Source organism: Protopterus annectens, chromosome 1.part1 (genome assembly GCF_019279795.1).
Source record: "Protopterus annectens isolate FY-2018-M chromosome 1.part1, PAN1.0, whole genome shotgun sequence".
NCBI lineage: Eukaryota > Metazoa > Chordata > Ceratodontiformes > Protopteridae > Protopterus > Protopterus annectens.
Window position 1 is genome coordinate 1,373,216,922 of NC_056726.1, and position 25,270 is coordinate 1,373,242,191.

Below are 25,270 nucleotides of genomic sequence, written 5' to 3' on the forward strand. Positions count from 1 at the left end.
TGCCACCTGGCTTATTGACAGAACCTATACTGTAAAGGTAGCCGACTCCAAATGCAGCTCCAGACAAGTGACAAGTGGAGTATCTCAGGGTTCTGTCCTGGGACTGCTCTTGTTTGGCATCTACTTCTCTGAAGTACAGGCCAACACTAAGGGACTCTGGCTAACAAAGTTCACAGATGACTGCAAACTGGGAGCCATTATTGAATCCCCAAATTATGTGGATATTCTACAAAAGGGCCTTACAGAAACAGATGCTTGGTGCCTGAGTCATGGGCTCAAGCTTAATGTCAAGAAATGTAGTCATCCCTTTTAGGAAAAAACATGTACCGATGAATTACCACAAAGGTGGCAATACATTAAACACCGAAAGTGTGATGAGAGCCTTAGGGACACAGGTGGACAGTGGTCTCACCTTCAATAACCACATCACCACAACAGTCAGGAAATCCTTCTGTGTGGCATACCTCATCACTAAGGGCTTTTCATGCAGAAAAAAGGAGGTAATTGTCTCATTGTACTCATCCCTCATTAAACCCATTATAGAGTACAACGCCCCATTTGGTATGTACCTCACAAGACATATGCAACAGCTGGAAAGGCTGCAGAAATACCTCACTAAAAGAATTACAACCCTAAAGCAGATGCCGTATACTGACCATCTAAAAAAACTCCAGCTATACTCTGTGGCATATCGTCTACTCAGAGGCGATCTCTGCTTAACATACATGTCAAACCCTAAGCTGTTGGACATGCTCCACTTAAAGAAATCCCAATCCCTCAGAGCCACATGCTCCAGAGATCTAAACCTTGTCATCTCAATGAGCAAAACATGCTGGAGGGATAGGTTCCTGACCCAGAGACTCCCCATACTCTGGAGTAGACTGCCCATACATGTCAAGCAGAGCGCCTCCTTGCCGGTCTTCAAAAGGAGCCTTGACGATTGGATGGGAGATAGGAAATTCACCCCGGGGATCATGTCAGTCACCCTGCTAGGCAGGGATCCAGGAAAGTAAATATTGCGGGAAGAAATATCCAGGGAATTGTTATGGCTAGGCTTGTATAGGCTCTAGGGCCGATAGCCTAGTACCAACCTATGAATCTATGAATCTGTGTTTCTCTAAATTTTTGAATCCTGATTATATTAGCTAGTCTTCTCTTTCTTCCCTCTCTGTTATTAGTGTATTTCACTGGTGTTAGGAGTTTTTTCCTTTTAGCCTTCTCCTCGTGGCCTTTGGTTCTTCTCTCTCAGCTATCTTTAACTGTTCAATTGTTTAAAATAAAGTGTGTGTTTTTCTAGTCTGGAAAAATAGCTTTTGTATAGAATGTTAATTGTTACCCTTGGTTAACTTTCTACCAACCTTTCTTCTTGTGTGGGTGAGCAGTGTACTTTATGCTGATGTACAGTCATTACTGTGTTTCTGTACAGACATCTCTGAAAAACCTATATTTAATAAATGCACTTCTTGTGGGCACAAGATTCCCAACTCTGATAACCACAAGAAGTGCATATACTGCCTGAGACCAGAGCACCGTAATTTGGACTGTAGTGTTTGTGCTTCTTTCAGTCTTCAGTCTCTATCCAACCAGATAAATAAGTTGATTATTAAGGATTTATTACCAGCTTCTGCTTCTTCTTCTTCCACTGGGGCTCAAACTCCCTCCGAGTCTCATCATGAGTCAAAGAAATGGACTGTAGAAAAATTCATGAGGGCTTCATCGACACCACCAGAAAAGATTTAAAAAGCTTTGAATCTGACCACTTCGGATCTGAAGTTAGTTCCACTTTCTCGAATCCACGAGTGTCTTTGGCTCCAACAGGCATCATTACCATTGTGAGTTCCCAGGTTCCATCCTCCTCCTACACAGATCCCAGACCACTGGATCTGGCAGCTAGTAGCCAAATACCTGAATTTGCTTCTCAGCTGCTTCCTTATCCTCTAGGTGCTTGACGGAGGCTGACATGGACAGGATGATGTGGAGGTTTCTCAGGGCTCAGATCCAGGTAAGGGTCTTACCAGCTCCATCCCCTCTCAGATCCATGAGTGCAACTGCCCAGCCTACATGGTCTCTATCCCCGATCTGACCAGTGTTCACAGAGTCCCAGGATCCAAGATACCCAAGAGAACTGGCATTGGATCTGAGGAAGCCCCCTTCCCTGACTCTGGAGCCAGTTTCCCTGACAAGCCCTGCTCCAATACTGTCGGATCAGAGTAGGTTTTGGGTCCAGGAAGTCAGTGCCAGGGCTGAAGGGTTGAGTTCAGCCCTGACTTTGTTTGATCCTTTTCTCCCCTCCTTGGTGCCTCAGCTCTTGACAGCTTGGGTCCGATGTTCTCTGGATCTCAGCTCCATGGTTGGCCCTGACCTTTCATCCTGCTGCCTTGGCTTCAAGGAGGATCGGAGAGGTTTCCCCAAGTCTGTCAGCCTTCCAGGTGGTAGAAAGGGCCTTCTGTTTGCATACAGAGCTGTCTTCTCACATCTCGGATCCTACTCCTCACCCCTCATCAGGTCCGAGCGTTGAGCCCATTATTCCTGCTCCTCTAAGTCAGCCCACCCTGGGAGGCCTCCATACTCATTCTCCAGAAGGTTGTTCCTAGTCTTCTGAAACCTCCCCTAAAGATCTCACAGAGGAGGTACCCCAGAAGATGACATGCAAGAGGAGGTACATAGACTCCCTGATGGAGTTTCTCACTGAAGAAACCAACTTTGATAAGGAGGAAGCATCCCCTTGATCCCCACCTGATGACATTTCCTTTGGAGACATCCTGGAATTCCTTAAATAAAAGGGTGGCTGGTCTTCCCAACCTCCTTATTCTGAGGATTCAATGTTTCTGGAGGCTTTCATGGTGGGCCCATCTACCTCTTGGGTGAACCCTCCTGACAGATGAACTTATTGACCTAGTTTTCCACTGGGTCTGTATGGAGCTGGACACTGTTGAGCCCATCCCCAAATCCCCAGATAAATTTCTAGTCTTCCACCAGACAGAACCCATTGGAGTAAGGGCATCCCTGTTGATACCATTTTTGTGGCAGCAGCCGCTAAGAATGAGCTAGACCAGCAGAGCTCCTCTGTCTGTCCACTGAGCAGGAGAGAGATTTGACCAAGGAGCTTTCAAACTATCTCACTGAGACCATGTTGGTGGTGGACCTCAAAAAGGTCTCTCCTCAACTGGCCACTCTTTTGTCTGTTGCTAATTCATCAATGAGGTTAATCTCCCATATGGCGGAGGGTACCTCACAAGCAGCCAGTTCAGGCGTAGCCATTAGGAAACATGCCTGAATGAGGCTATGGGATTTTGTGGAACCCTTCAAGGTGTCCTTTGTTAATGCTCCCTTTAATGGCTCCTCGTTGTTCAGGCTATCTATGAAAGATGTGCGTACTCACAGTATGCAGGAAGGAAAGACACTGTCTGCTGTGGGAATCAAGTTTTCTACTCTTCACCAAATGTTCTCTAGTGAGTTGGGAAGAAAACATGGTTCTTGAACTCTAAGGACCTTTTCAAGACCCTTGTGGGACCCTTCTTCCAGAGGTAGAGGATTTCAGTGGTAGACACTGCCCCGGAAGTAGAGGTGGTCTGCAGAACCAGGGCTTTAGAGACTCCTTCTCCAATAGGCTTTGTCAGTGCTGCTGAAGTGCTGCCTGATTGTCCATCTCTGGAGGCCCTGGGAGGTCATTTTTCCTTGCACCTAGACACCTGGACAAATCTTACAAACAACACCTGGGTGCCAAGCATAATATTCAGAGGTTAATACATTCCCTTTTCCCTTCCACCTCTTGTTACAAGGAAGAAACTCCCTGACATTCCACCCAGTCAGAGAGAATCTGCAGTTCTAGAAGTTCCAAAACTGCTACAAAAAAAGTCATCCAGGAGGCACCAACCGAGCAAATAGAATTTGGAACTTACTTCTGCTTCCTTTTAGTATCAAAGAAAACAGGGGACCTGAGACCATTTCTAGATCTAGGCAATTTGAATTTGTATGTAAAGAAGGCAAAGTTTGAAATGGTTACAGTTCAGTCCATCCTGCCTCTTCTGTGCAAGGACAACTGGATGTGCTCTATAGATCTCCAGGATGCATAATATCATAGCAAAACAGACAGGTTCTCCAGGAGACACCTGCACTTTTTGCTGAAACCAATCATTTCCAATTCAGAGCACTACCCTTTGGACTCAACACAGATCCCCAGGTGTTGACCAATGCATGGCAGTCATGGCAGCTCACCTGAGACTCAAAGAATTCCAGGTGTTTCCTATCTCGACAATTGGCTCTTCACCACCCCAGCCAGGCAGAAACTTCTTTATGCCAGGGACTACTTGCTTCAGATTTCCAAATCCCTAGGCATCATAGTAAATCTGGCCAAATCAAACCTGACTCCTGTATAGACCTTAGAATTTATAGGAACCCAGCTGGATACTATGACTCAAGTGGCTTCACTACCTCTTCCCTGCACCATATCTATGAGAAATCAGGTAAGGGACCTACTGTATCATCCATCACCTCCAGGGGAAACTATAGTGTTACAAGTTCTTGAGTCAATGTCAGCTGTCATTATTCTAGTCCCTCTAGATCCTTTATGTGAATCCTGCAATGAACCTTGGTGGTACAGTGATCTATTCTTTACAAGCCTATATCTGTTCCCATCAACTCACTCCAATTTGCAAACATCATATTCAGTGTTGGGTACAGTCAGATGACCTGCTTTCGGACAGGCCTTTCTCTCTTCTTCCCCCCAACAGTCACAGTCACCACGGATGCTTCCAAACTGGGGGAGGGGGTATTTCAAGGAAAAGGCGGTCCGAGGCCCATGGTCCTCCTTGGAGACCAAGTTGCATATTAATGCTGTAGAGATGAGAGTAGTACTTCTAACATTGCATGCCTTTCAGGACGTCCTCCCTCGGGGATTATTGCAATATACACAGATGACATGTCAGTAGACTGGCACATCAACAAACAATGAGGAACCCATTCCTACCAGTTGTGCAGAGAGGCCATGAGGGTCTGGGAATGGACGATCCATTCAGATCACTTTCTAATTACAGCGTACATACCAGGGGAAAACCAAGACACTGGCAGACAGACTCAGCAGGTCCATTCTGATTCTTGACAAATGGTCAATCAGTCAGTAGCGAACATGATTTTCAGTCATTGGGGACAGCCTTGCCATGATCTCTATGCCTCTCCCCTCAACAACAAGTGCAGCAAGTACTTCACTCTGATCCTTTTCTGAGGGAGTCACTGAGGGATGCTCTGATTCACGACTTGCCCTCTGGGTCTCCTCTATGCTTACCCCCCTCTTCCACTGATCCTAAAGTTTCTACAGAAAGCAAGCAGGCTGAAGAGCTCAGTAATCCTCATTGCCCCCTTTTGGCCTCAACAGGTATGATTCCCCTTCCTCTGGTCTCACCTCATATATCCTCCATGGATACTGGAACCCAATCGGGATCTCTTATATCACTCATCAGAAGGTCAACTTCCCAATTTCCATGCCCTCAAGCTACCCACATGGTTTCTCCACTTACAGTGATAGTAAGATGGTCAAGGCTCACTTTTTTGGATCATGACATTATCTTAGCCTCCCAGAAGGCATCTACCAAGAAAATTTGCAGAAGCAAATGGAAAAGGTTTTCTATATGGGCTTGCAAAGAGAATATTTACCCTTTCTCAGCCCCAATTTCAGCCATCCTTCTTTTTCTCTCTACTCTTTTTACTGTTAAACTTCAGCTAGCAGCCATATCCAACTTCCAAGCTGGAAACAAATCCCCTTCTTTGTCAACTTCCAGTTATGTAAATCTTTCATGAAGGTAATTTTTCTCCTTAGACCTCCCATAAAAGATTCCTCTCCTTCTTGGGACCTCACTGTGGTCCTTCAGGGGTTGACTCAGAAACTCTTTGAACCTGCAGAAAAATGTTATATAGGATCATAGGGAGTTACTAGGCTATTAGCCCTAAGATCTTTACAAGCCTAGCCAAGTATTTAGCCCATGTTCTGACAAGTCAGCACTCCATGTCCCTGTCCAGCAGGGAAACAGGTAGAATCCCAAGGGTGTATTTTCTGTTCCCCTCCCAATTATCTAGGTTGCACTTAAAAGGGTTAATGAGGTACTATGCTTGATGTAGAGAGGGACTCTATTCCACAAAAGGGGGAGTCTCTGGGGCACAAATCTGTCCCGCCAACAAGTCCTATTGATGTCACAGACCAGGTTGAGGTCACGTGTGCAGGTTACTCAAGTGGAGCTTGACTTGCGGAAATGCAGCTGTCCCATCAAGGTGGGGTCTGAGAAATTTCTTTCTTGGAAAACACTCTTTTTGGTAGCTATTACTGCAGCAAAAAAGAATTTCTGAGCTCCAGGCCTTATCAGAATAGCCTCCTTACATTATTTTCCATAAGGATAAAGTGTCTCTATGAACCAACCCTTCCTTTCTACCTAAAATGGCCACAGAGACTAACATTAACCAGTCTATACAATTGCCAGTTTTCTTTCCAAATTTTACTAAGGGCAAGTATATGCTGCACCTACTTGATGTTCATAAACAACTATGCTTTTATATTCACAGAATAAAACAGTACAGGAACTCTGATCAGCTCTTTGTATCTTTTCCCCCTAACTGCTTAGGTCAATCAGTTTCCAAAATTACTCTGGCTAAATGGATTACTGATTGTATTTCACTGATTTATCTCAAAAAGATTTGGATTTGCCGCGTCCTCCTATAGTCCACTCCACTAGATCTATGGCTACCTAATTTGCCTTTTCCTCTAGAATTTCAATTGATGATATCTGTGCTCCAGCCACTTGGTGAAACACTCATACCATTGTTAACCATGACAAATTGGATATTGTCTCCAGGAGCAGGGCTTTCTTTGGTTCAACAGTGCCCTGGCATATCCTTCCTTGAGGGCCTCCCAAGAGTTATGTAGCTGGGGTCTCTGACCCATCAGTGAGGAAGAATGAAAAGGACAACATCAGATTTAGAAGTTATACCATAACTTGGTATCTGTGTTGTCCATTTTCATTTTTCCCACCTTCCCTCCCAGCCATGCTCTGGCTTTGTCACTCCTAGAAGGATCTTTGGATGACATGGGAACAATCATGTTCCAGGTTTGAGCCTCAGTTTTCTTTTCTGTCTGTCCTGTATCTATAACTCAGTGGGCAGTACGCAGTAAACTTGGTCTGAGGAGTTGTGGTTGGGGTATGGCATTATGGGTAAAGGGAGGAGCTTGAGATTTGGATCTTAAGTTTTGTGAATGAGTCAGATCCGAGGGTCAGATCCATAACCCATCAGTGAGGAAGAATGAAAATGGACAACATAGATGCCAAGTTATGGTAAGTGTATAACTTCTAATTTTATGTGGTCATGTTCCAGGTTTGAGCCTCAGTTTTCTTTTCTGTCTGTCCTGTATCTGTAACTCAGTGGGCAGTAGGCAGCAAACTTGGTCTGAGGAGTTGTGGTTGGGGTATGGCATTATGGGCAAAGGGAGGAGCTTGAGATTTGGATCTTAAGTTTTGTGAATGAGTCAGATCCGAGGGTAAGATCCATAATCCATCAGTGAGGAAGAATGAAAATGGACAACATAGATGTCAAGTTATGGTAAGTGTATAACTTCTAATTTTATGTGGTTGGGAAGCCTATTCCAAAGAAGGGATGCCTGTGTCAGATGTATATGTCTCTCCACCATGTCCTCTTCAGATTGCTGGAAATAATACAGTCCTTAGAGCAGGTGTTTTTGATGCTATTGTTTTTGCAGATATAGACCAGGTTTATCAGTACAGGGTCTGAGAAGGCCTTAAAGGCTTGACTAGGGTCACCCCTTAGCAGTCTATAGGAGACTGTGAATAGGGAGCGTGATCTAAGGTGGTCCCCATAATTCATGTTTTGGACTCCCCAGACACTTTTGGTAAAGAATTTCTGTGGGAATTAGAGTTGAAGCAGTGCCTTTTTAGATACATACCAAAGGGAGCATTGTACTCAATGACTGGCCTAATAAGGACTGTGTACAGAGAGCAATAGCCTCTCTGGACCTGGATGCAATACCCTTGTTTATAACTTTTGCTATATAAAATGACTTTCTAACTGAACATGTGATGGTCAAAGGTTATATCACTTTCCAAATAAGTCCCCAGATCTGTAACTTCCATTTCTACCATCAGAGGTGTGCTGTACTTTGCAAGAGTGGATGATTTACTGAAGGAGAAGACTAGGTACTTTTTTGCATTTAGTTTCAGCCCATGGTTCTTACACCAGTTGTTCATTTGTGTGATGCCCTCCTGGAAGACGTTTGCATCTTCAAGGGATACTATGATTGCCCTGAGCTTGCAGTCATCCACAAACTTGGTAAGCCAAAGCCCATTTGTATTGGCTTGGACATCTGAAAAGACTGCGGCAAGTCTGAAGTCCCCTGCAACATCTTGGATGAGACTTCTGATTACCAGAGGACCTGAGACTGTCTAATGAGGAATGATGTTGGGTTTAGTGCTACTATTTGCTCATAGTGAGAAGAAAAATATTATGACCGTAATTCCCTGTGGCACACATTTGTGGTGTGACTACCTTTAGTAGTGTTAGCCACATAGGTTGCCAATAGGTGAATCACTACTGTTTCTTATTCTTGACAACTCTTGTTATTTTTTTTCAGTAAAATATCCTGAAAAAATGAATACTGCTCTTTTTATCATGGATCAACAGCTTGTCTATACCTCTTCTTTTGGCAGTCTGTTAGCTCCAGGAGTTTTGTGGCAGTGCAGCAACTGCTATATTTTACTGACAACTCTTAAGTTCTGGACCACTTTGATTCCATATGAAAGGATGTAAATATTTAGTCTGGAAGCTTGTTTCTTGACATCACCTATATTGATAAACAGTAGAATAACACTCTATGAGCATTTGCTGACATGGCTAAAAAGTCTCAGCATAAGCCTCTCAGGCACCTACAAGACAAACCTCTGCCACCCTGGACTTGTAAATGTCTCTACCCACATCTAATCTCAAATATACCTGTATATGAATCACCAAAACTGCATGCCTGCTCCCTTAAGGGCCTGCATAGAGCCACAATGTCTTTGTTATTTGTAACTCTATATGTAGGAGAAGTGGAACTGCTCTCAGCAGATTGGACAAGGAAAGAATTACAGAAAACTGTTTTTCTGGTTCTAGGATTAGAAACATCATAAGAGCCATGAAGACCCTTCACCATTCTAAATATGAGTATGCCCTTGTGGTTGGCCATGTAAGAATAAACAACCTTAACCTCACCAAAGGCATTAACTAAGTTCAAAGATAAAGTGACTGGCTTCAACAACTGTCTTATTAAGTAATGATAAACAGACCAACAAACCCTCCTGCTTTGACAGGTTATGAGCTGCAGTTCCCATTTCATGACTTTCACATACTGACCAAAGTCTTTCTGCCCCACATTGTCATTTAAGCAAAGTAATTATGGATGTACTTCTCATTTAAGCATTACTGTTCAGAGCTACAAGCTCAAACAGCAAATCATTTGAGTTCAAGGCCTTCCTCTGCACTGAAGACATACATATTTGTGTTATTACGGAAACTCGGCGCAAATGCAAAGACAGCACTTCTGCCTTGCCAGGGTTTAGCACCTACCATACATTTAGGTCTAACATTTGTTTATAGGTTCATAGGTACATACTAGGATATCAGTCTGCAGACTGTTACAAACCTAACCTACAACTTGAGGTCAGAATCAAACCCTGTAAATTGTATGTGTGAGGTAAAGAGTTTAACTATTATGCCAGTCCCTCCTTGTATCCATATTTGTTGCAGAACCCTCAGATTCATGTTAAATCATGCATGATACCACAGTGAAACTTGTAAAGGCCCATGTAACTCTCAGTAAGACTACCATATTACTGTTTACTCTAGATCTCTTCTTATGTCCTGCACTGACAATAAATATTGTTATAGGTCAGACTAAAAAGCTCTCCATTACAACAAAAGTACTTACTATAGGGAAAATTAACTACCCTGCTATAATATGGCATACCTACACAACTAGCAATAAATATACTTAAAGATTCCTCAAATTTATTAATGCTAATATCCTTGCTCAAATTGTTCCTTTCACCACAAGGTATGAAAGCCTTCTTGACCTTGTTTTTAGTAACTATTCTAATTTCTGTACCAGCCCGAATGTCATTACCTCTTCAGTAAAATACAATCACACAGCAGTGACCCTGTCCCTTAAAACACAGTTATATTTAAAAAAAATGTGATTACTCCAAAACAAACTTCCTCCTATTAACAGATTTTCTTAACAACTTTAAATGGTGTAGTTCGTCAAATTATCAGGACCCAATGCTGTTGCATACTCATTTGAATTCTAGTTCTGCATATGAAGATACAACTAAAATGTTGTTCCCATCTTCCATAAATATTATGGTAAATTCAAAAATAAACTGATAGATGGAATCCACATGTAAAAAAGCACTGCAACAAAAAAGTACATTTCCCGCTAGCTGCAGGAGATACCCATTTCTATAATATATATGGGACTTAAAACCAATAAATAAAACTTCCATTCTATCAGGAAGTACAAGGGCAGTTAACAACTCAGGGTCATTGCTAATTCTAATGATAACCACAAGGCCTTCTTTAGTTACTTACAAAACTTAGAAATGGTTTTCATTATTGCGCTAAATTATTTCTAATGGAACCTTCTACTCTGATGCTGACAATATTGCTTATATCGTTGTAAAAAAAATATGCCCTCTTGAGCTAAGAAACACTGCTTGATTTAATCAAGTGAAGTGCAAATGCAAAATATTACATCCCATTATAAAATAAAGACATTTGTATCTCATCTGAAAAACAATGAACCTTATGTGATGCTATGAGTACAGCTGAGAAACATCAAACAAAATATATATATGTGCAGTAGCCTGGCTAGGTAACAGCATTATGATTCTCAACCTACCAGCACATGCAAATGATTCCCAGAATGCTCATTTGAATATTCTGATACAGGACTGCATGTTTTTAATCACCTTTGGCATCTCTTGCATTTATTTTTGGATGATTTGTACTTTATTTCAGCAGTTAAGAAAAAACTCTTTACAATTGGCATGATTCATAATCAGGTAATTAGTTGATATATAAAACATATAATACCGAGTCATGTAAGTGTCTTGAGGCAAAACGGTAAAATAAATTGTTATTTTACTAATGTAACAAAACATAATTTAGTCTAGTGGGGAGACAAGGTAGTGCAGGATTTAGTTGTGCTGACACAAAATTGCAGTCTGCTTCTCTCTGGTCAATATGTACCTGTAGCTGTAGTAGCATAGATTTATAGGTTCATGCCAAGATGCCAGCCCTTCGGCCCTCAAAAACTTGAATGTGCTTGCCTTCATTTTGAATATTTGCATACTAATATATTCATCTGTAAAGTAGGTTCTCATATTTTTGTCACAGTGAGCCTTTGTCAAACAGAGAAATATCCTTGAGTTTCTCCTCAGTATTAGAATAGTAATTTGGGCCTCCCCAAACCTAAAAAGGCATACATTGTAGTATACAAATGCAGACTGAAACCCTTCCATTACATACATATTAAAAGTAACAAATATTTTTCTTTGAATACTTTTCTTTTACTACTGGTCTGTACTCAGAGCACATTCAACTTATTGTCTTCCTGCACTTAGCCTATAATTCACATAAAACAACACTAAATAACATTTACAGACTTGTCCGAGCCTTTTCATGCAGGCAGGATTCACCGTTTTTGAAATTCTAATCTAGTTTCTTCACAAATCTGGATAACAATTGATATTGTTTCATCACCGGAGTAAAAACTTACCCACTTGAATTAGCTGTGTATTCCCACCTTGTTGAAAGGAACTAATGTGGCCTCCTGCCATATTTCAGAGGAAATTCCATTGGGTAAAATTTTGAACAATAAGATGTGCATTTTATTTTTATTTTTCATTTTATTCACATTTGTTTACTGGGGTAGTGAAATTGCAGGGAGACCCTGAGGGAAAATAAATGTGACGTTACAGTAAGTGCAGTTGAAACAATATTAAATTGTTATGCAATGACAAAAAGTCAGTTCTGTAAGATTTTGTCTAGTACTTCTGAAAATGTAGCCAGAGTTTAGGGACACAAACTGGGCCTGTAGCTGTGACCTACCGTAAACTGGTCTTCTATGACAATGGAGGTTTAAAATCTGGTTGCTGTAGATGAAATACTTTGTGCACTGGCTTATCCAAACTACTTGGAGTTGAGATTAACAATAACCTCAAGTTTGACATGCACATCTCATTAACCATAAAAAGTACACAAAAAACTAGGAGCTTTATACAAAAATAAGCAATTCCTCACCAAAACAGCCAGGATGTCAGTTGCAAATAGCCACCTAATGTCCGCCCTACTCTACGTCTCTCCAATATTTACCAACCTAAGGCAAAGCAAATTAAGTAAACTCAAGACTTGCTACAGCAAAGTATCGAGGTTTGCTACTGGTGCAGCCTACCATAGCCACCACTGCACCTCACTTACTGAACTTGGCTGGCTAGAACTCCCTCACCTCCTTCAATGGCACCAACTCTCACTCGCCCACAAACTAGTAAATTATCCTCTTAAAGTCCCATCCCTCCAAAATCTACTCCAGCCCTATCATACCACCAGACCACTAAGTTCCAACAACAAAAATCAATTACAGGTAACTAGAACCAGGAATTCTGCTGGGGAAGTTCTCTTCTCCTACTCCATAGCAAAATTATGGAATACCCTTCCTCACACTATAACTTCTGTGTCATCATGTACTAACTTTAAAGCTGTCCTAAAATCTCATCTGAAAGAGCGTTGGGCATGCCCCTGTAACAACCCTCATTAATATCACTACTCCAACCACCCTATACCTATCTTTCACCCTACTAACTATCTGTGGTTGCAGCCAACTACATGGCTTGTAAACCTATATCTCAGCTGTAATGTTAATATCTGCTAGATCAACTATTAGGATACTTGCCATCTTAAATGGCACCGATGCTGTAAGTGTGTAGTATATATGCAATTATCCTTCACCTAAATATACTATTCATTTTGAACTATGTCTGTTGTACTGCTATTGTTAAACAAAAAGCCTACCTATACTTCTTTTTATCTTGTCATTAAATGTTCTTTATTGTGGAGCTTTTCTCCCCATGCCACCACTGAAAAAGGAGCTGTGTCCAGTCGGGAAAGGAGCTGTGTCCAGTCGGATTTTCCCAGTCAACAAATGGAAATAAATAATAATAATAATAATAAAATTTGAGATAAATTTATTTGTAAGGGTGTTGGTTATCTCTTAAAGTTCAGAGACTACTGACTTCTTGATCTCAAGGGTACTACACTCTTAAGAACTACTCATAATCTTTTTTTTTTTTTTTTGCATGCAAGATTTCTTATTTGTAGCTGTGAAGGGTTTCTTTAGCTGGTAACTCTCAGAGCTGCTAGTGTTTCTCTAAAATCACTGACTCCATTAAAGCAAAAGTGCTGTTTAACAAAATTGCACTTTTGTGAAGTACACTTCACTGAAGAATTGCTGGCAGTTCCAGGATGGTGTGGACCAGCAGGTGTGACATTTTTCAGTTGTCCATTACATTTTTAATGTGAGTGGAAGGTGTTACAGTAGTTGGGGCTTGATGGTATAGATCACAGTACAGTGAAGATAAGGAAATGTGCCCTTTTCCCCACTGTAGTGTGATCTCGGTATTAGTATATATAATTAGCAGGAATATGGAGGGGACAGCCACCAACATGGGGGGGTGCAGGGGGAATTGCCCCCTGCAAAAATTTGTTTTTAGTGTATATGGTTGGATTTCTGTTATTCGATGATGTGTAGTTTGTGAAAGCGCAATTTCGTTAAACATCTCTTTCACTTAAAAGGAGTTGGAGATTTTAGATTCGGTAGAGTGTACTTCCGATAAATGAAAAAAAAAATATATATATATATATATATATATATATATATATATATATATATATAAAATACTTTTCTTGCTGTTGTTAATTTTTCATTTCATCAAAAGGTTGTGAAAATATCGCAACCCATTGAAACTGTAGTATGTCAATTTATGATGTAGTTGACTTACATTCTGTCAGATATAGCACATTATTAGTACATTCCCTTTGGTCAAGGTTGTGCAACCGTTGAATTTGCATATGTAAGTAAAGAAATATAAAAATAAGCTAACATGCAATACATCCTTGCATACAGCATAATATGACCAACACTGACATGTTACCTAACAGAACATTGCAATTCCAAACATTCTTAAACAAATCATAGCAGTCAACACCCATGTACGTTATCTTAGTAGGTACTACAATGGATGTGAACTGGAGATGGGTGGTGTATGCATATTAGATACAGGAAGGTTGTGGAGATTAAAATGCATTAGAGAAAAGTGTTGAATAGAGAGACATATATATGGTAATAAATATTATTTCTGGAGGAATATGAACATGAGAAGTAAAGGAACACCTTATTATATTCATTAGTTTGAAAAAGGTTTTACTACCACACAAAACCTTTATGCAGTTATTAATCATAAACGTCTAATACTTGCAGCATTGATGTTTATTATTGTACTTATTGCAGAATCCCAAGTACCTGATCAACCAAGTTCACTTCACGTCAGGCCTTTGACAACAAGCATCGTAATGAGCTGGACTCCACCTATGAACCCTAATATTGTCGTACGAGGTTACATCATTGGATATGGTGTGGGTAGCCCCTATGCTGAAACTGTAAGGGTGGACAGCAAGCAACGATATTACTCAATTGAAAAGTTGGGTGAGTATGCAATCACATTATATAATACTATACTAATTGGATGAGTATTTGTGATTTTTTTGTCTTAATACTTTTCCTTCCTTCCCATGAATAAGTCATCAAGTTGTCTCATTTTAACAAATAATGGTACTAGTTTTTGCTAATGAAACTTCACATGAATTGCACAACAGTTCAATAATTACATTTTTGTAGTTTGTAACCAGCATATATAGAGCAAGGCATCAGTAAAGTAAATTATCTTGTGAAAATTGAATGTACATTTCCCGTGAATAATTATATTCAGAAGCATGAGTGGTTATGTGCTAATGATTTTTTTCCAATATTTAAAAGAGAAACACTTTTTATTCACAGTTCTAGGTCTCTTTTTTATCTGATTAGCTGGCTTGTGCTAAGAGACATTTTCTGATACACTCATGTGAAGTGCAAATTCAACTATCACATCCTGTTAAAAAATGAGGAAATTCATATTTCCTTTAGAAAACTTTGAACTTTAAATGATGCTGTGAAAGAGTGATGCTATATATATATATATATATATATATATATATATATATATGCACACAGACACACACACACACACACACACACACACACACACACACACACACACACACACATGGTTCCCCTTCAGAAGCCTGAATGATCATAAGCTCGAAATTCATAAGCCTGAAACCAAAAGCCTGAAAACTTAAAAGCCTGAAAACACAAAAGCCTGAAACTCAAAAGCCTGAAAACTCAAAAGCCTGAAACTCAAAAGCCTGAAAACACACAGAATACAAATAATGCTAATATGCCAGTACAAAGACATTACTATCTACCCACTTACCTTAACCCAAACTCTAACCCTAAGGTCCGTCACTATCGCACACTCACCTGACCAACGCCCTAACCCTAACTCACTTAAACCGCCCCTAACCCTAAAGTCTGTCACTATTGCACACACACCTAACCTGCGCCCTAACCCTAACTCACTTAACCCGCCCCTAACCCTAACGTAAAAACAATCGCACACTTACCTGAACCCAACCCGTAACTTTCCACCACAGCACTAAGAATAGCGAAGCCACATTAAAGTCAGTATGTGTATTTTGTGTGTTTTCAAGCTTTTGAGTTTCAGGCTTTTGAGTTTTCAGGCTTTTGGTCTCGGGCTTATGAATTTCGAGCTTATGATCATAGATTCATAGGTTCATAGGGTGATACTAGGCTATCTGCCCTAGGCCATTTATAAGCCTAGCTAGAGTGTGTTTGGCTTTCGCCACCCTTTTAGATTAGTTGACTGTGCCTTTGTATAGTAGGTCACAGAAGATAGCCCTTTTAAGGTTAGTTTACTGTGCCTCTGTCTAGTAGGGAGACAGAAGAGATCCCAGGGGTAAATCTACGATCTCCCATCCACTCGTCAAGATTTCTCTTGAAGAGGGTCATTGAGGGGCTCTGCCTAACATGGATTGGGATTTTGTTCCAGAGTGAGGGGAGCCTCTGGGATATGAATCTGTCCCTCCAGCATGCCCTATTTATTTCTGTGCTGAAGTTTAAGTCCCTGGAGCGTGTAGCTCTAAGGGATTTGGATTTCCTGAGGTGGAGCATGTCCATTAATTCTGGCTTGGACGTGGCTTTATACGTCAGGCACAGATCACCTCTGAGTAGGCGGTAAGCAACTGAGTAGAGCTGGAGTTTCTTTAGCCTAACTGCGTAGGGCATCTGTTTGAGTCCCTTGATCCTCTTGGTGAGGTACTTTTGGGGTCTTTCCAGTTGCTGCAGGTGTCGGGTAAGGTACATCCCAAATGGGGCATTGTATTCAATTATGGGCCCGATGAGTGATGAGTAGAGGGGCACAATGACCTCACTTGATCTAGATGTGAACCCTTTCGTGATAAGGTGGGCTATATAGAAGGTCTTTCTAACCACTTTGGCAACATGATTGTCAAAGTAGAGATTGCTATCTACTTGGGTCCCCAAATTCCTAATTACTTCTTCTGTACTTAATGGATTACCACCTATGTGATAATTTGTGGGCACTTTTGTTTTCCCAAAGGGGATGACAATACACTTTTTGGCATTTAGCTTTAGGCCATGGCTCTGGCACCAGTTATCTGTCTCTGTGAGACCCTTTTGGAGGATGCTTGTGTCAGTCAGTGAGTCAATTATGGCACCCAGTTTGCAGTCATCTGTGAACTTGGTCAGCCATAGTCCTCCCGTATTAGCCTGTACCTCAGACAAATATATACCGAGCAAGAGAGGTCCCAGGACTGAGCCTTGTGGGATGCCACTTGTAACTGGTTTAGAGTCTGACATGGCACCTGCAATTCTGACCATGTGGGTTCTATCCCTTGTGGGATGCCACTTGTAACTGGTTTAGAGTCTGACATGGCACCTGCAATTCTGACCATGTGGGTTCTATCCCTGAGCCAGTTTGCAACCCATCTTGTGACATAGGGGTTGATATTTAAGCTGGTGAGCTTATTTATGATGCCCGAGTGGGGTATTGTGTCAAAGGCTTTTGCGAGGTCCAGGTAGGCTGTGTGGACTACCTTCCCTTCATATATGGCCTTGGTGACCGTTTTAAAGAAGTCAACCAGGTTCAAGAGGCAAGATCTGCCCTTAACAAAGCCGAATTGGGTAGGATCCAGTGTTTGGAGGTTCCCAATGTCTTTGTTTATGAGTTCCATGATGATACGCTCCATAGCTTTGCAGACCAGGCTCGTCAGGCTTATAGGGCAATGGTTTCCGGGGTCCGTTGTGGCACCACCTTTGTGGAGTGGGACCACTGTTGCTGCACGCCATTCCTTGGGTACATATCCTGTAGTAAGGCTGAGATTGAACAGTGACTTTATGTGAGGGTTCAGTTCTTCTTGGAGCTCATGTAAGACGCAGCCCAGGACACCGTCCGGTCCCATTGATGCTGTGTGTTTTGCTTTGGAGAGGGCAGCTCTCACCTGTGCATCTGTGATGTCAGGGAGGCTACACTCTGTTGGGATAGACATTTGCTCTTTTGGGGGGGAAGGGGGGGAGAAATTTGCACTGAACCTGTCTGCCAGGATGTTGGCAATGTCTGTGGGTTCAGTGTATTTTTTGTCATTTTGCACTAACTCAGAGCATATCTGGGAGTTGCCACCCAGGTTCCTGACATAACTAAAGAAGGCCTTGTGATTATCTTTAGCGTCTTGTGCAATTTTTCTTGTGAAGTTGGCCTTAGATAATTTTATGAGGGATCGTAGTTCCTTGCTAGTACTGATCAGAGATGCCTACCCTTTTTGGGATTTTGCTCTATCATGTAGTAGCTTCCTCCTTCTGTTGTATAGCTTATTTATGGCTGGGGTCCACCAGACAGGTCTCCTGCCTTTGGAAGAGTGAGTCTTGGTTTTATTTAGGATAGCACGATCCATGCATTCCTGTAGGTGTCCATAGAATGCATTTGTAAAGGATTCTGCAGTTTGGACCGTATTTTCCACTGGCCCGGGAGCTTTGAAGGATTCCACCTCGGTTTTGAAAAGTGTGAAGTTTGCTTTTGAGAAGTTCTTCACTGTGGTTTCCTTGGCTGGGGGTGGGGACAGGATATGGATGTCCAGTGAGATTAATTTATGGTCAGATCTTACCAATGAGAGGTATACCTCTGGTATGGAACATAGAGTCCCCATGTTGGTGATGATCAGGTCCAATATGTTTTCCACTCTTGTGGGAGTGGTGACCAGTTGCTCCATAGCATTTGAGTTTATAAATTCTAGGAAGCGTTGGTCGAGGGTGTTGGGGCATGAATAGTGCTCCCAGTTTATGTTTGGGTAGTTGAAGTCACCCAATATGATGGTGTTTGGAGAGACCTTCATATTCTCCAGTGTTCTCAGGAAAGCTGAGTGGGGTTCCTGAGTTTGGGATGGTGGTCTGTAGCAGGCTACAAACTGAAAGGCAGTTTTGCCCACTGTTAGTTGCACATGGATGGTCTCCGATGCTTTGTGCAGTGCCACTAACCTGGAGGTGTGGGTATCTTTAATGAATATGTATACTCCCCCTCCTTTTGTGGTTTGGTCCGAGTTTTGGGGCAGAAAAGCATGGTATGAGGTATAACCTGGTAGTGCTGGGGTGCTCTTGGGAGCCTTGAACCAGGTTTCTGTTACTGCACAGATATCGATATTCTCCATACTGAGGAGAGCTTTGAGTGCGTGCATCTTGAGGTTTAGAATTCTTGCATTGAGCAGCATTACCCTTAGTTTCTTTTTCCTTGTGTTGTCTATGTAGGTGGGTTTGTCTTTTGAGCCTTGCCTAAAAAAGTCACTATGGGGGTGGCAAGAGCCTTAGCCAATATTCAAAAGCCCAGGGGTGACAGGTACAAGCTGTCCCTAGCGAAGCAATGTGGCTTGTCGAGCAAGTCATCCCAGGCTGACAGACACTGGATCCCGTTTGAATGACACCAATACTTTAGCCAATTGTTAAAATTGATAATTTTGTCTTTATACTGTGGCATCATTCTTGGTGAGGGTAAGATGCTACTCAAGGTCAGGGTCATACCGGCCTGGGCTACATGATCAGAGAGCTCCTCTATGTCTCTTTTCATGTAGTCCAGGGAGGTACGTCTCAGGTCATTCACACCAGCATGGACAGTGACGGAGTCATATTTGTACTTGCTTTGGAGTGACCTGAGAGCTTGTGTTATGTGGCGGATCCTGGCTCCTGACAGGCAGCTTACAGTGACCTTCTCCTTGTTCAGCCTGGTGAGTGGGACGTCAGTGTGTCTGACAATAGAGTCACCTATTACAAGTGTATTAGGTGTGTTGTTTAGCCTTAAGGGCTGTGACTGTGTGGCACACTGACTTTGTGAACTATGTGATACGTGGGTATTGTTGTGGGGTAGCGGTTGCTTGGATGTCTGCTTTGGTGGTGTCTGCTGCTTGGGAAGATTTTTATTTAGAGCCTCCGAGTATGTTTTTGTGTGCTTATGTGTTTGGTTTGCTGTTGCGATAGGTCTATGTGAGACTGGATTTGTGGTTTGTGTGGTTACCTTCTCTGCCTGACTGACTGCGCCAGTAGAGAGCTCAGCCTCCAGTTTGGCTATATAGTTGCATCTCTCACATATATTTGAGCTTGTTGGGAGGATCATTCAGGCTTCTGAAGGGGAACCATACACACACACACACACACACACACACACACACACACACACACACACACACACACACAAACACACACACACACACACACACACACACACACACACACACACACACACACACACATACTCACATATAGCTATATCTAACTCTCTCTCTCTCTCTCTATATATATATATATATATATATATATATATATATATATAAAATATATATATATATACATATATATATATATATATATATATATATATATATATATATATATATGTGTGTGTGTGTGTGTGTGTATATACAGACATCCCCACCATTCTGCATGCCTAATAGCATTTTGGTGTCTGTTCCACCATTAAATGGAGATGAGTCACACAATGCTCACTCGGGTATAAAACACTCTCATTTGTATATACGACTATATGCTTTTTGTTACCTTTGGAATCTCTTCCTTACAGTTTTGATTGATTTCTATCTTATCACAGCTGTTAAGAAAAATAGTTTTGCAATTGACATCCTTCATAAACAGGTGACTAATTGTGTCTTAAAACACATCACTCTGAGCATTGAGTGCCTCAAAGTTGTAATAAAAGAAGTCACAATTTCCATAATACAGGGAAAAAGCACACCACAATCTGCTAGGTGGCAGAATGGTTCAGTGTTTAGTTCTGCTGTCTCACAATGTGTAGTTCTGCAGTTTGGTCCTTGTAGGATATTTTCAGTAGGGAGTTTTCATGCCCTCCTAATGCTTTTACAAGGTATATAGGTTTCTTTGCACATTCCAAGACTCAGTGTAAATATGTTGTTAATTTTCAAATTGACCACAGAGGTGTGTCGTGTGTATTTGTTGTATGTCATTTCTGGAATCAGCTGAGTTTCTCAGTGGAGACTGTAAAATGGAAAAAGTGGGTAATCAGAAAATGAATGCAGTGAGCTGGAGTCACATATAACTGACAAAAGCATTAGATATTCTGATACTATATAATAAAAGTAAGCAGTTATGTTATTTTTGAAGTATTTGTATATCTTGAGATGGTCTAGTATGCTTGGAGTCTAGCTTACCACTGAGCTGTCACACCTGTTTCTTTAAACACTTTACAACTAAATGTATTCTTTACACTACATGCACGTTTGATTTTTCTCAAAAGCCTGAAAACTTTTTTATCTGATTAGCTGGCTTGGGCTGAGAGACGTTTTCTGATACACTCATGTGAAGTGCAAATTCAACTATCAAATCCTGTTATAAAATGAGGAAATTCATACACTAGTGGTACCATCCTTATAGTACGTATACATTTGATTTTTCTTGTACCCACAGCACTAGCGGTACCATGTTTATACTACATATACCTTTGATTTTTCTTGTAACTGGTTCACTAGTGGTACCACCCTTACCCTATGTATACATTTGATTTTTTGTACCTGCAGCACTAGTGGTACTATGTTTACATTACATATACGTTTGATTTTTCTTGTAACTGCTTCACTAGTGGTACCATGCTTACACTATGTATATGTTTATGATTTTTCTTGTAACTTCTGTACTAGTGGTACCATTGTGACTGCCATGTGTACCTGATGATCCTGCTTTCTTGAAGACTATGATTCGCCCGATGTTATTTGCAGGGTAGTGCTTCTTTAATGGTTATGTTAACTTCCATAAGGTTATATATTGTATGTTTTACTCAATCTGCTGCAGTGCATGTGATTCACTTTTTTCACTTCTACAAGACAAGTACTGCATTAATGCTGAATAAAGAAGGTCAGAAATACTGCATTTTACTGATTGGTACTCGCTGTCATATTTGCTTTGCATGTGATAATGGCTAGCTGGTGGATTACTGACAAAGTATCATTCAGTGCAGGGGAATTTCTTCCCTGATAGGGTTGTATGGTGGTTGTACTATAAGCACATTTTATATCATTCTTTCATTTACTACATGAGTAACCAAGATTCTTAACATTCATACCCCACCATGTGCAATGTCTCAGAATGCTAGCACAGCAAGTCTTTCTATTTTTTTTACAAGTTACATTTGTAAATGAGAACTTATAAAAAATTGTGATCACAACATGGCTGTTTAGTGATACATTTTCTCCAAGTTTATACTTATAAATGCTGTAGCTGTACATGGCATGTTGTAAAAAAGTTATCTAACTCTTCTCACATTAACTTTCAGTCTGCTAACACTTCCTTTATAATTACAGTTCTGCTGTTTTTTTTTTCTTCATTTTTTATTAAGTGTCTATGTATGAGTATGTTTTAGTCTAAGCAAAGGATGGGAAAGGAATGACCAGCCTGAAAAACATTACACAAATCATAAGTAGACTACATACAATATAGGAAGGGTGAAGAAAGCATTTCTGGTGTCTGATAGAGTAGGGTATCATGTCAACTAGCATTTTTATTTTATTTTTATTTTTTAATTGACATTTGTTAACCGGGTTGGTCCAACTGGGCAGTAGCACTTTTTCATTGGAGGCCCAAGGAGAAAAGCTCCAATAGTACTGTGAAGATAGGTGAAGGCTACCAGCCTAGCCAGATAGAATTTTGTAGATAATTCTGTCATTTGTAAATATTGATATAAGCCACAGGCTTGTTCTCTTAAATGGGATAAAATGGTGTTAAATGTGGAACTGCAAAAAATGTAACAACAGTGTACTCTGCTGTAACAAAGCTGATAAGTCAATTATTTGATGTCAAAACTCGGAGCCGAGATGTCTAGATAAAGGCATTTTGCCTATTGTTTTGAAGCCAGAGTTAATGGCTAGAATCTGCATGTATAATTTATTTTATTGTTCTGGCTTCCTGAGCAGCTGCAAGATCACGGGATATAAACCGAGTGTCTGTTAGCCTGGCAACCAGAAAGAAATTATGTAATCTAAAATGAAACACTGGTACGGTATTATCAATTTAAGGACAGAAAGAATGAGAGCATTTGAGCATTTGTCTTGAGAACATCAAACTCACCACTTTGCCTGTGTCTATATGTAAGTAGGATTTTAGAACTGTGTTTTCTCTAGATATAGCTAGGAAATAGGAAGATTAGACTAGTTTGTTTTTCTATGATGTCAGAACTTTTCTACTGTATTATTTTAAGTATTTCTCTGTGATCTCTGATCTCTTGATTAGCACTGTGTAGTAAGAAGTATTGTCTTGTGTTTTATTTATTTATTAATTAAATATTTTTTAAACATTTCAACTGTGGCTGTTTTGTGTAGAGATAATTTAAGCTCTAAGAGTACATCGCGTGTATATAATGGATACTATACCAAGTCCCTCCAAGTAAGTCTTGACTGTTTGTTTGCACTTGCCATGTGGATAATAATAGTGCACAGTATAACTGGACACCCTTTCATAAGGGCCTTTGAGTTGCTGATAAATATTAGCTGGGTGGTGGCAGTGATTTCTACCGTATAGTCTGGGTAAAAGGGGCACAGCTGGAAAATCTGTGCCAGCCTTCCCCAGGAGTGTATGTGTGGTTGTATATAACTTTTATCTCAGAGTGTGAGTGTGTTAGCTACTTGGGCAGGGACATGAAACACTGGCTGGACAGAGAGGGTGCTGGAGGTTTTAGCTTGCCCACTACGCTAATATCTGGACCCTATAGCTGTGTCAGTGGGGAGTCTTATGGGGATCCGGAGAGAAAGGGAGAAACCAGCCCCAGACTGTCTGTGATCTCTGTGTGCTCTTAAGGGAAATTGTACTTTACAGTGTGTGTATTTATTATCATTTCCCTATTTGGATGGTCCTCACTGGTGTTAGTGGTGAGGACTGAGGCTCTTTGATTGCTGGGCCAGTGCATGGGTGTTACAAGTACAGTAACAAAAATAATCATATGGCAGATTATTACATGTGAGAGAGTTAATAACTAAACATGCAGAGTTAAAATGTGTTGAGGGGCAAGATAAAACAACATGCTAAAATGGTCAATAAACTGAACATAATAGAGTACAGAGTTACATAAAATAAGAAGAAGACTATTGAAAATGATCACAAGTTTACAAAACAAAGAGAGCAAATAAATTATAAATGTAGAATATATACTAGAGGCAATCTCAAGTCAAAAGCCAATTTCCAAGACTATAGCATTGGACACTGTAAGTACTACTGGCTATTAGTACAGTTTTAAGAAGCATAAGCAAAGAGAGGGGGGAGAATGTTGCTGCAGTAGTATTAGAGGAAGGGAAAGTAGATTAAGTTGGGTCATTGCATGCGCAAGACCATGATTTGTGAAGGCTATCCTTTAGTGTTGTTTTGAAGAGTTAGGGTTAGAGATCAATCTAACACTTAGCGGTAGTTTATTCCAAGCATTTGCCAATGAGTAGCTGTAGAGGAGTTTACTCATATTTTTACTGGGCACATAAACTTGCAGAAGATGCTGTAGAGAATTACAGAAAGCACTGTTGGGAGTATAGGGTTGGATGAGGGTAGATAGAGAGGGGTAGGAGGATGGTCTGTGTAAGACAGAATGAGCCATGAGAAGCTGGGGTAGTAGGAATTCATGATGTAATTCCAGCCACTTCAGGTTTTATTCAAGGTTAGGCAGTGGTGAGAGTGGTAGGGTTGGTTAGTGGCAAATCTTGCAATTTTATTATATGCGAGTTCCAATTTAAACAGAAGATTGGACTGGAGGTTTGTGAGAATAGGGGGTTCATTGAGTAGGTTGGACAATAGGAAAGCTTGTGCAAGAGAGACCCAAGAACCATTTGTGACAAATATTTATGCCAGTATAACAGGGCTAACTTTTGATCCATTTTTTTAATGCACTGCTGAATATGGAGATCAGACTTTAGTTGGTCATCGATAATAACTCTTAGAAGTTTTGTGTGAGGTTCAACAGTGATGAGAGTGTTGTTAAGGGAGGAGACAGTAAAGGTAGTTTTATGATGTTAGACAGATTTAATGAGGAATAGGAGAAGTTTAGTTTTCTTAGGGTTAAGTAGCAATTAGTCGGAAGTTAGCCCTTTTTCGACTAACTGCAGAGACTCTTGGGCGAGGGTATGAAGGTGAGTGATATTGTCAGAGCAGGAGATGATTGTGGAATTGTCAGCATATTGTATAACAAAAGAGAGCAGGCAGAAGAGTAGAGGTCATTAGTAAAGATATTAAATAGTAGAGGTCCAAAGATGGAACCTTGCCATTTAACTGCCTGGAATCTATTGTAGAGGTAGCTGGATAACCAAGAAAATGCAGAGTTGGAAAGATTTAGGGTAGTTAATTTGGATAGAAGTAATCTGTGGGAAACAGTGCTGAAGGCTTTGGAGAAGTCCAAAAACAAAGAGGAGACTAACTTATTGTTGTCAATAGATTTTGCGATATAATTTGTGAAGAATATCAGAGCAGTAGCTGTACTTTGATTTTGGCAAAAAACATGCTGTGTAG

The 25,270-nt window shown here is 40.8% G+C and overlaps 1 protein-coding gene across 1 annotated transcript in view; it reads left to right on the top strand.

Moving 5' to 3' along the window:
• The window catches only part of DCC (DCC netrin 1 receptor), a 2,283,601-nt gene that overhangs the window by 1,861,123 nt on the left and 397,208 nt on the right, over window positions 1–25,270 (top strand). The window contains exon 15 of the mRNA XM_044089014.1: window positions 14,597–14,791. Within this exon, the coding sequence (XP_043944949.1) occupies window positions 14,597–14,791 (195 nt within the window). The remainder of the gene's footprint in view (window positions 1–14,596; window positions 14,792–25,270) is intronic.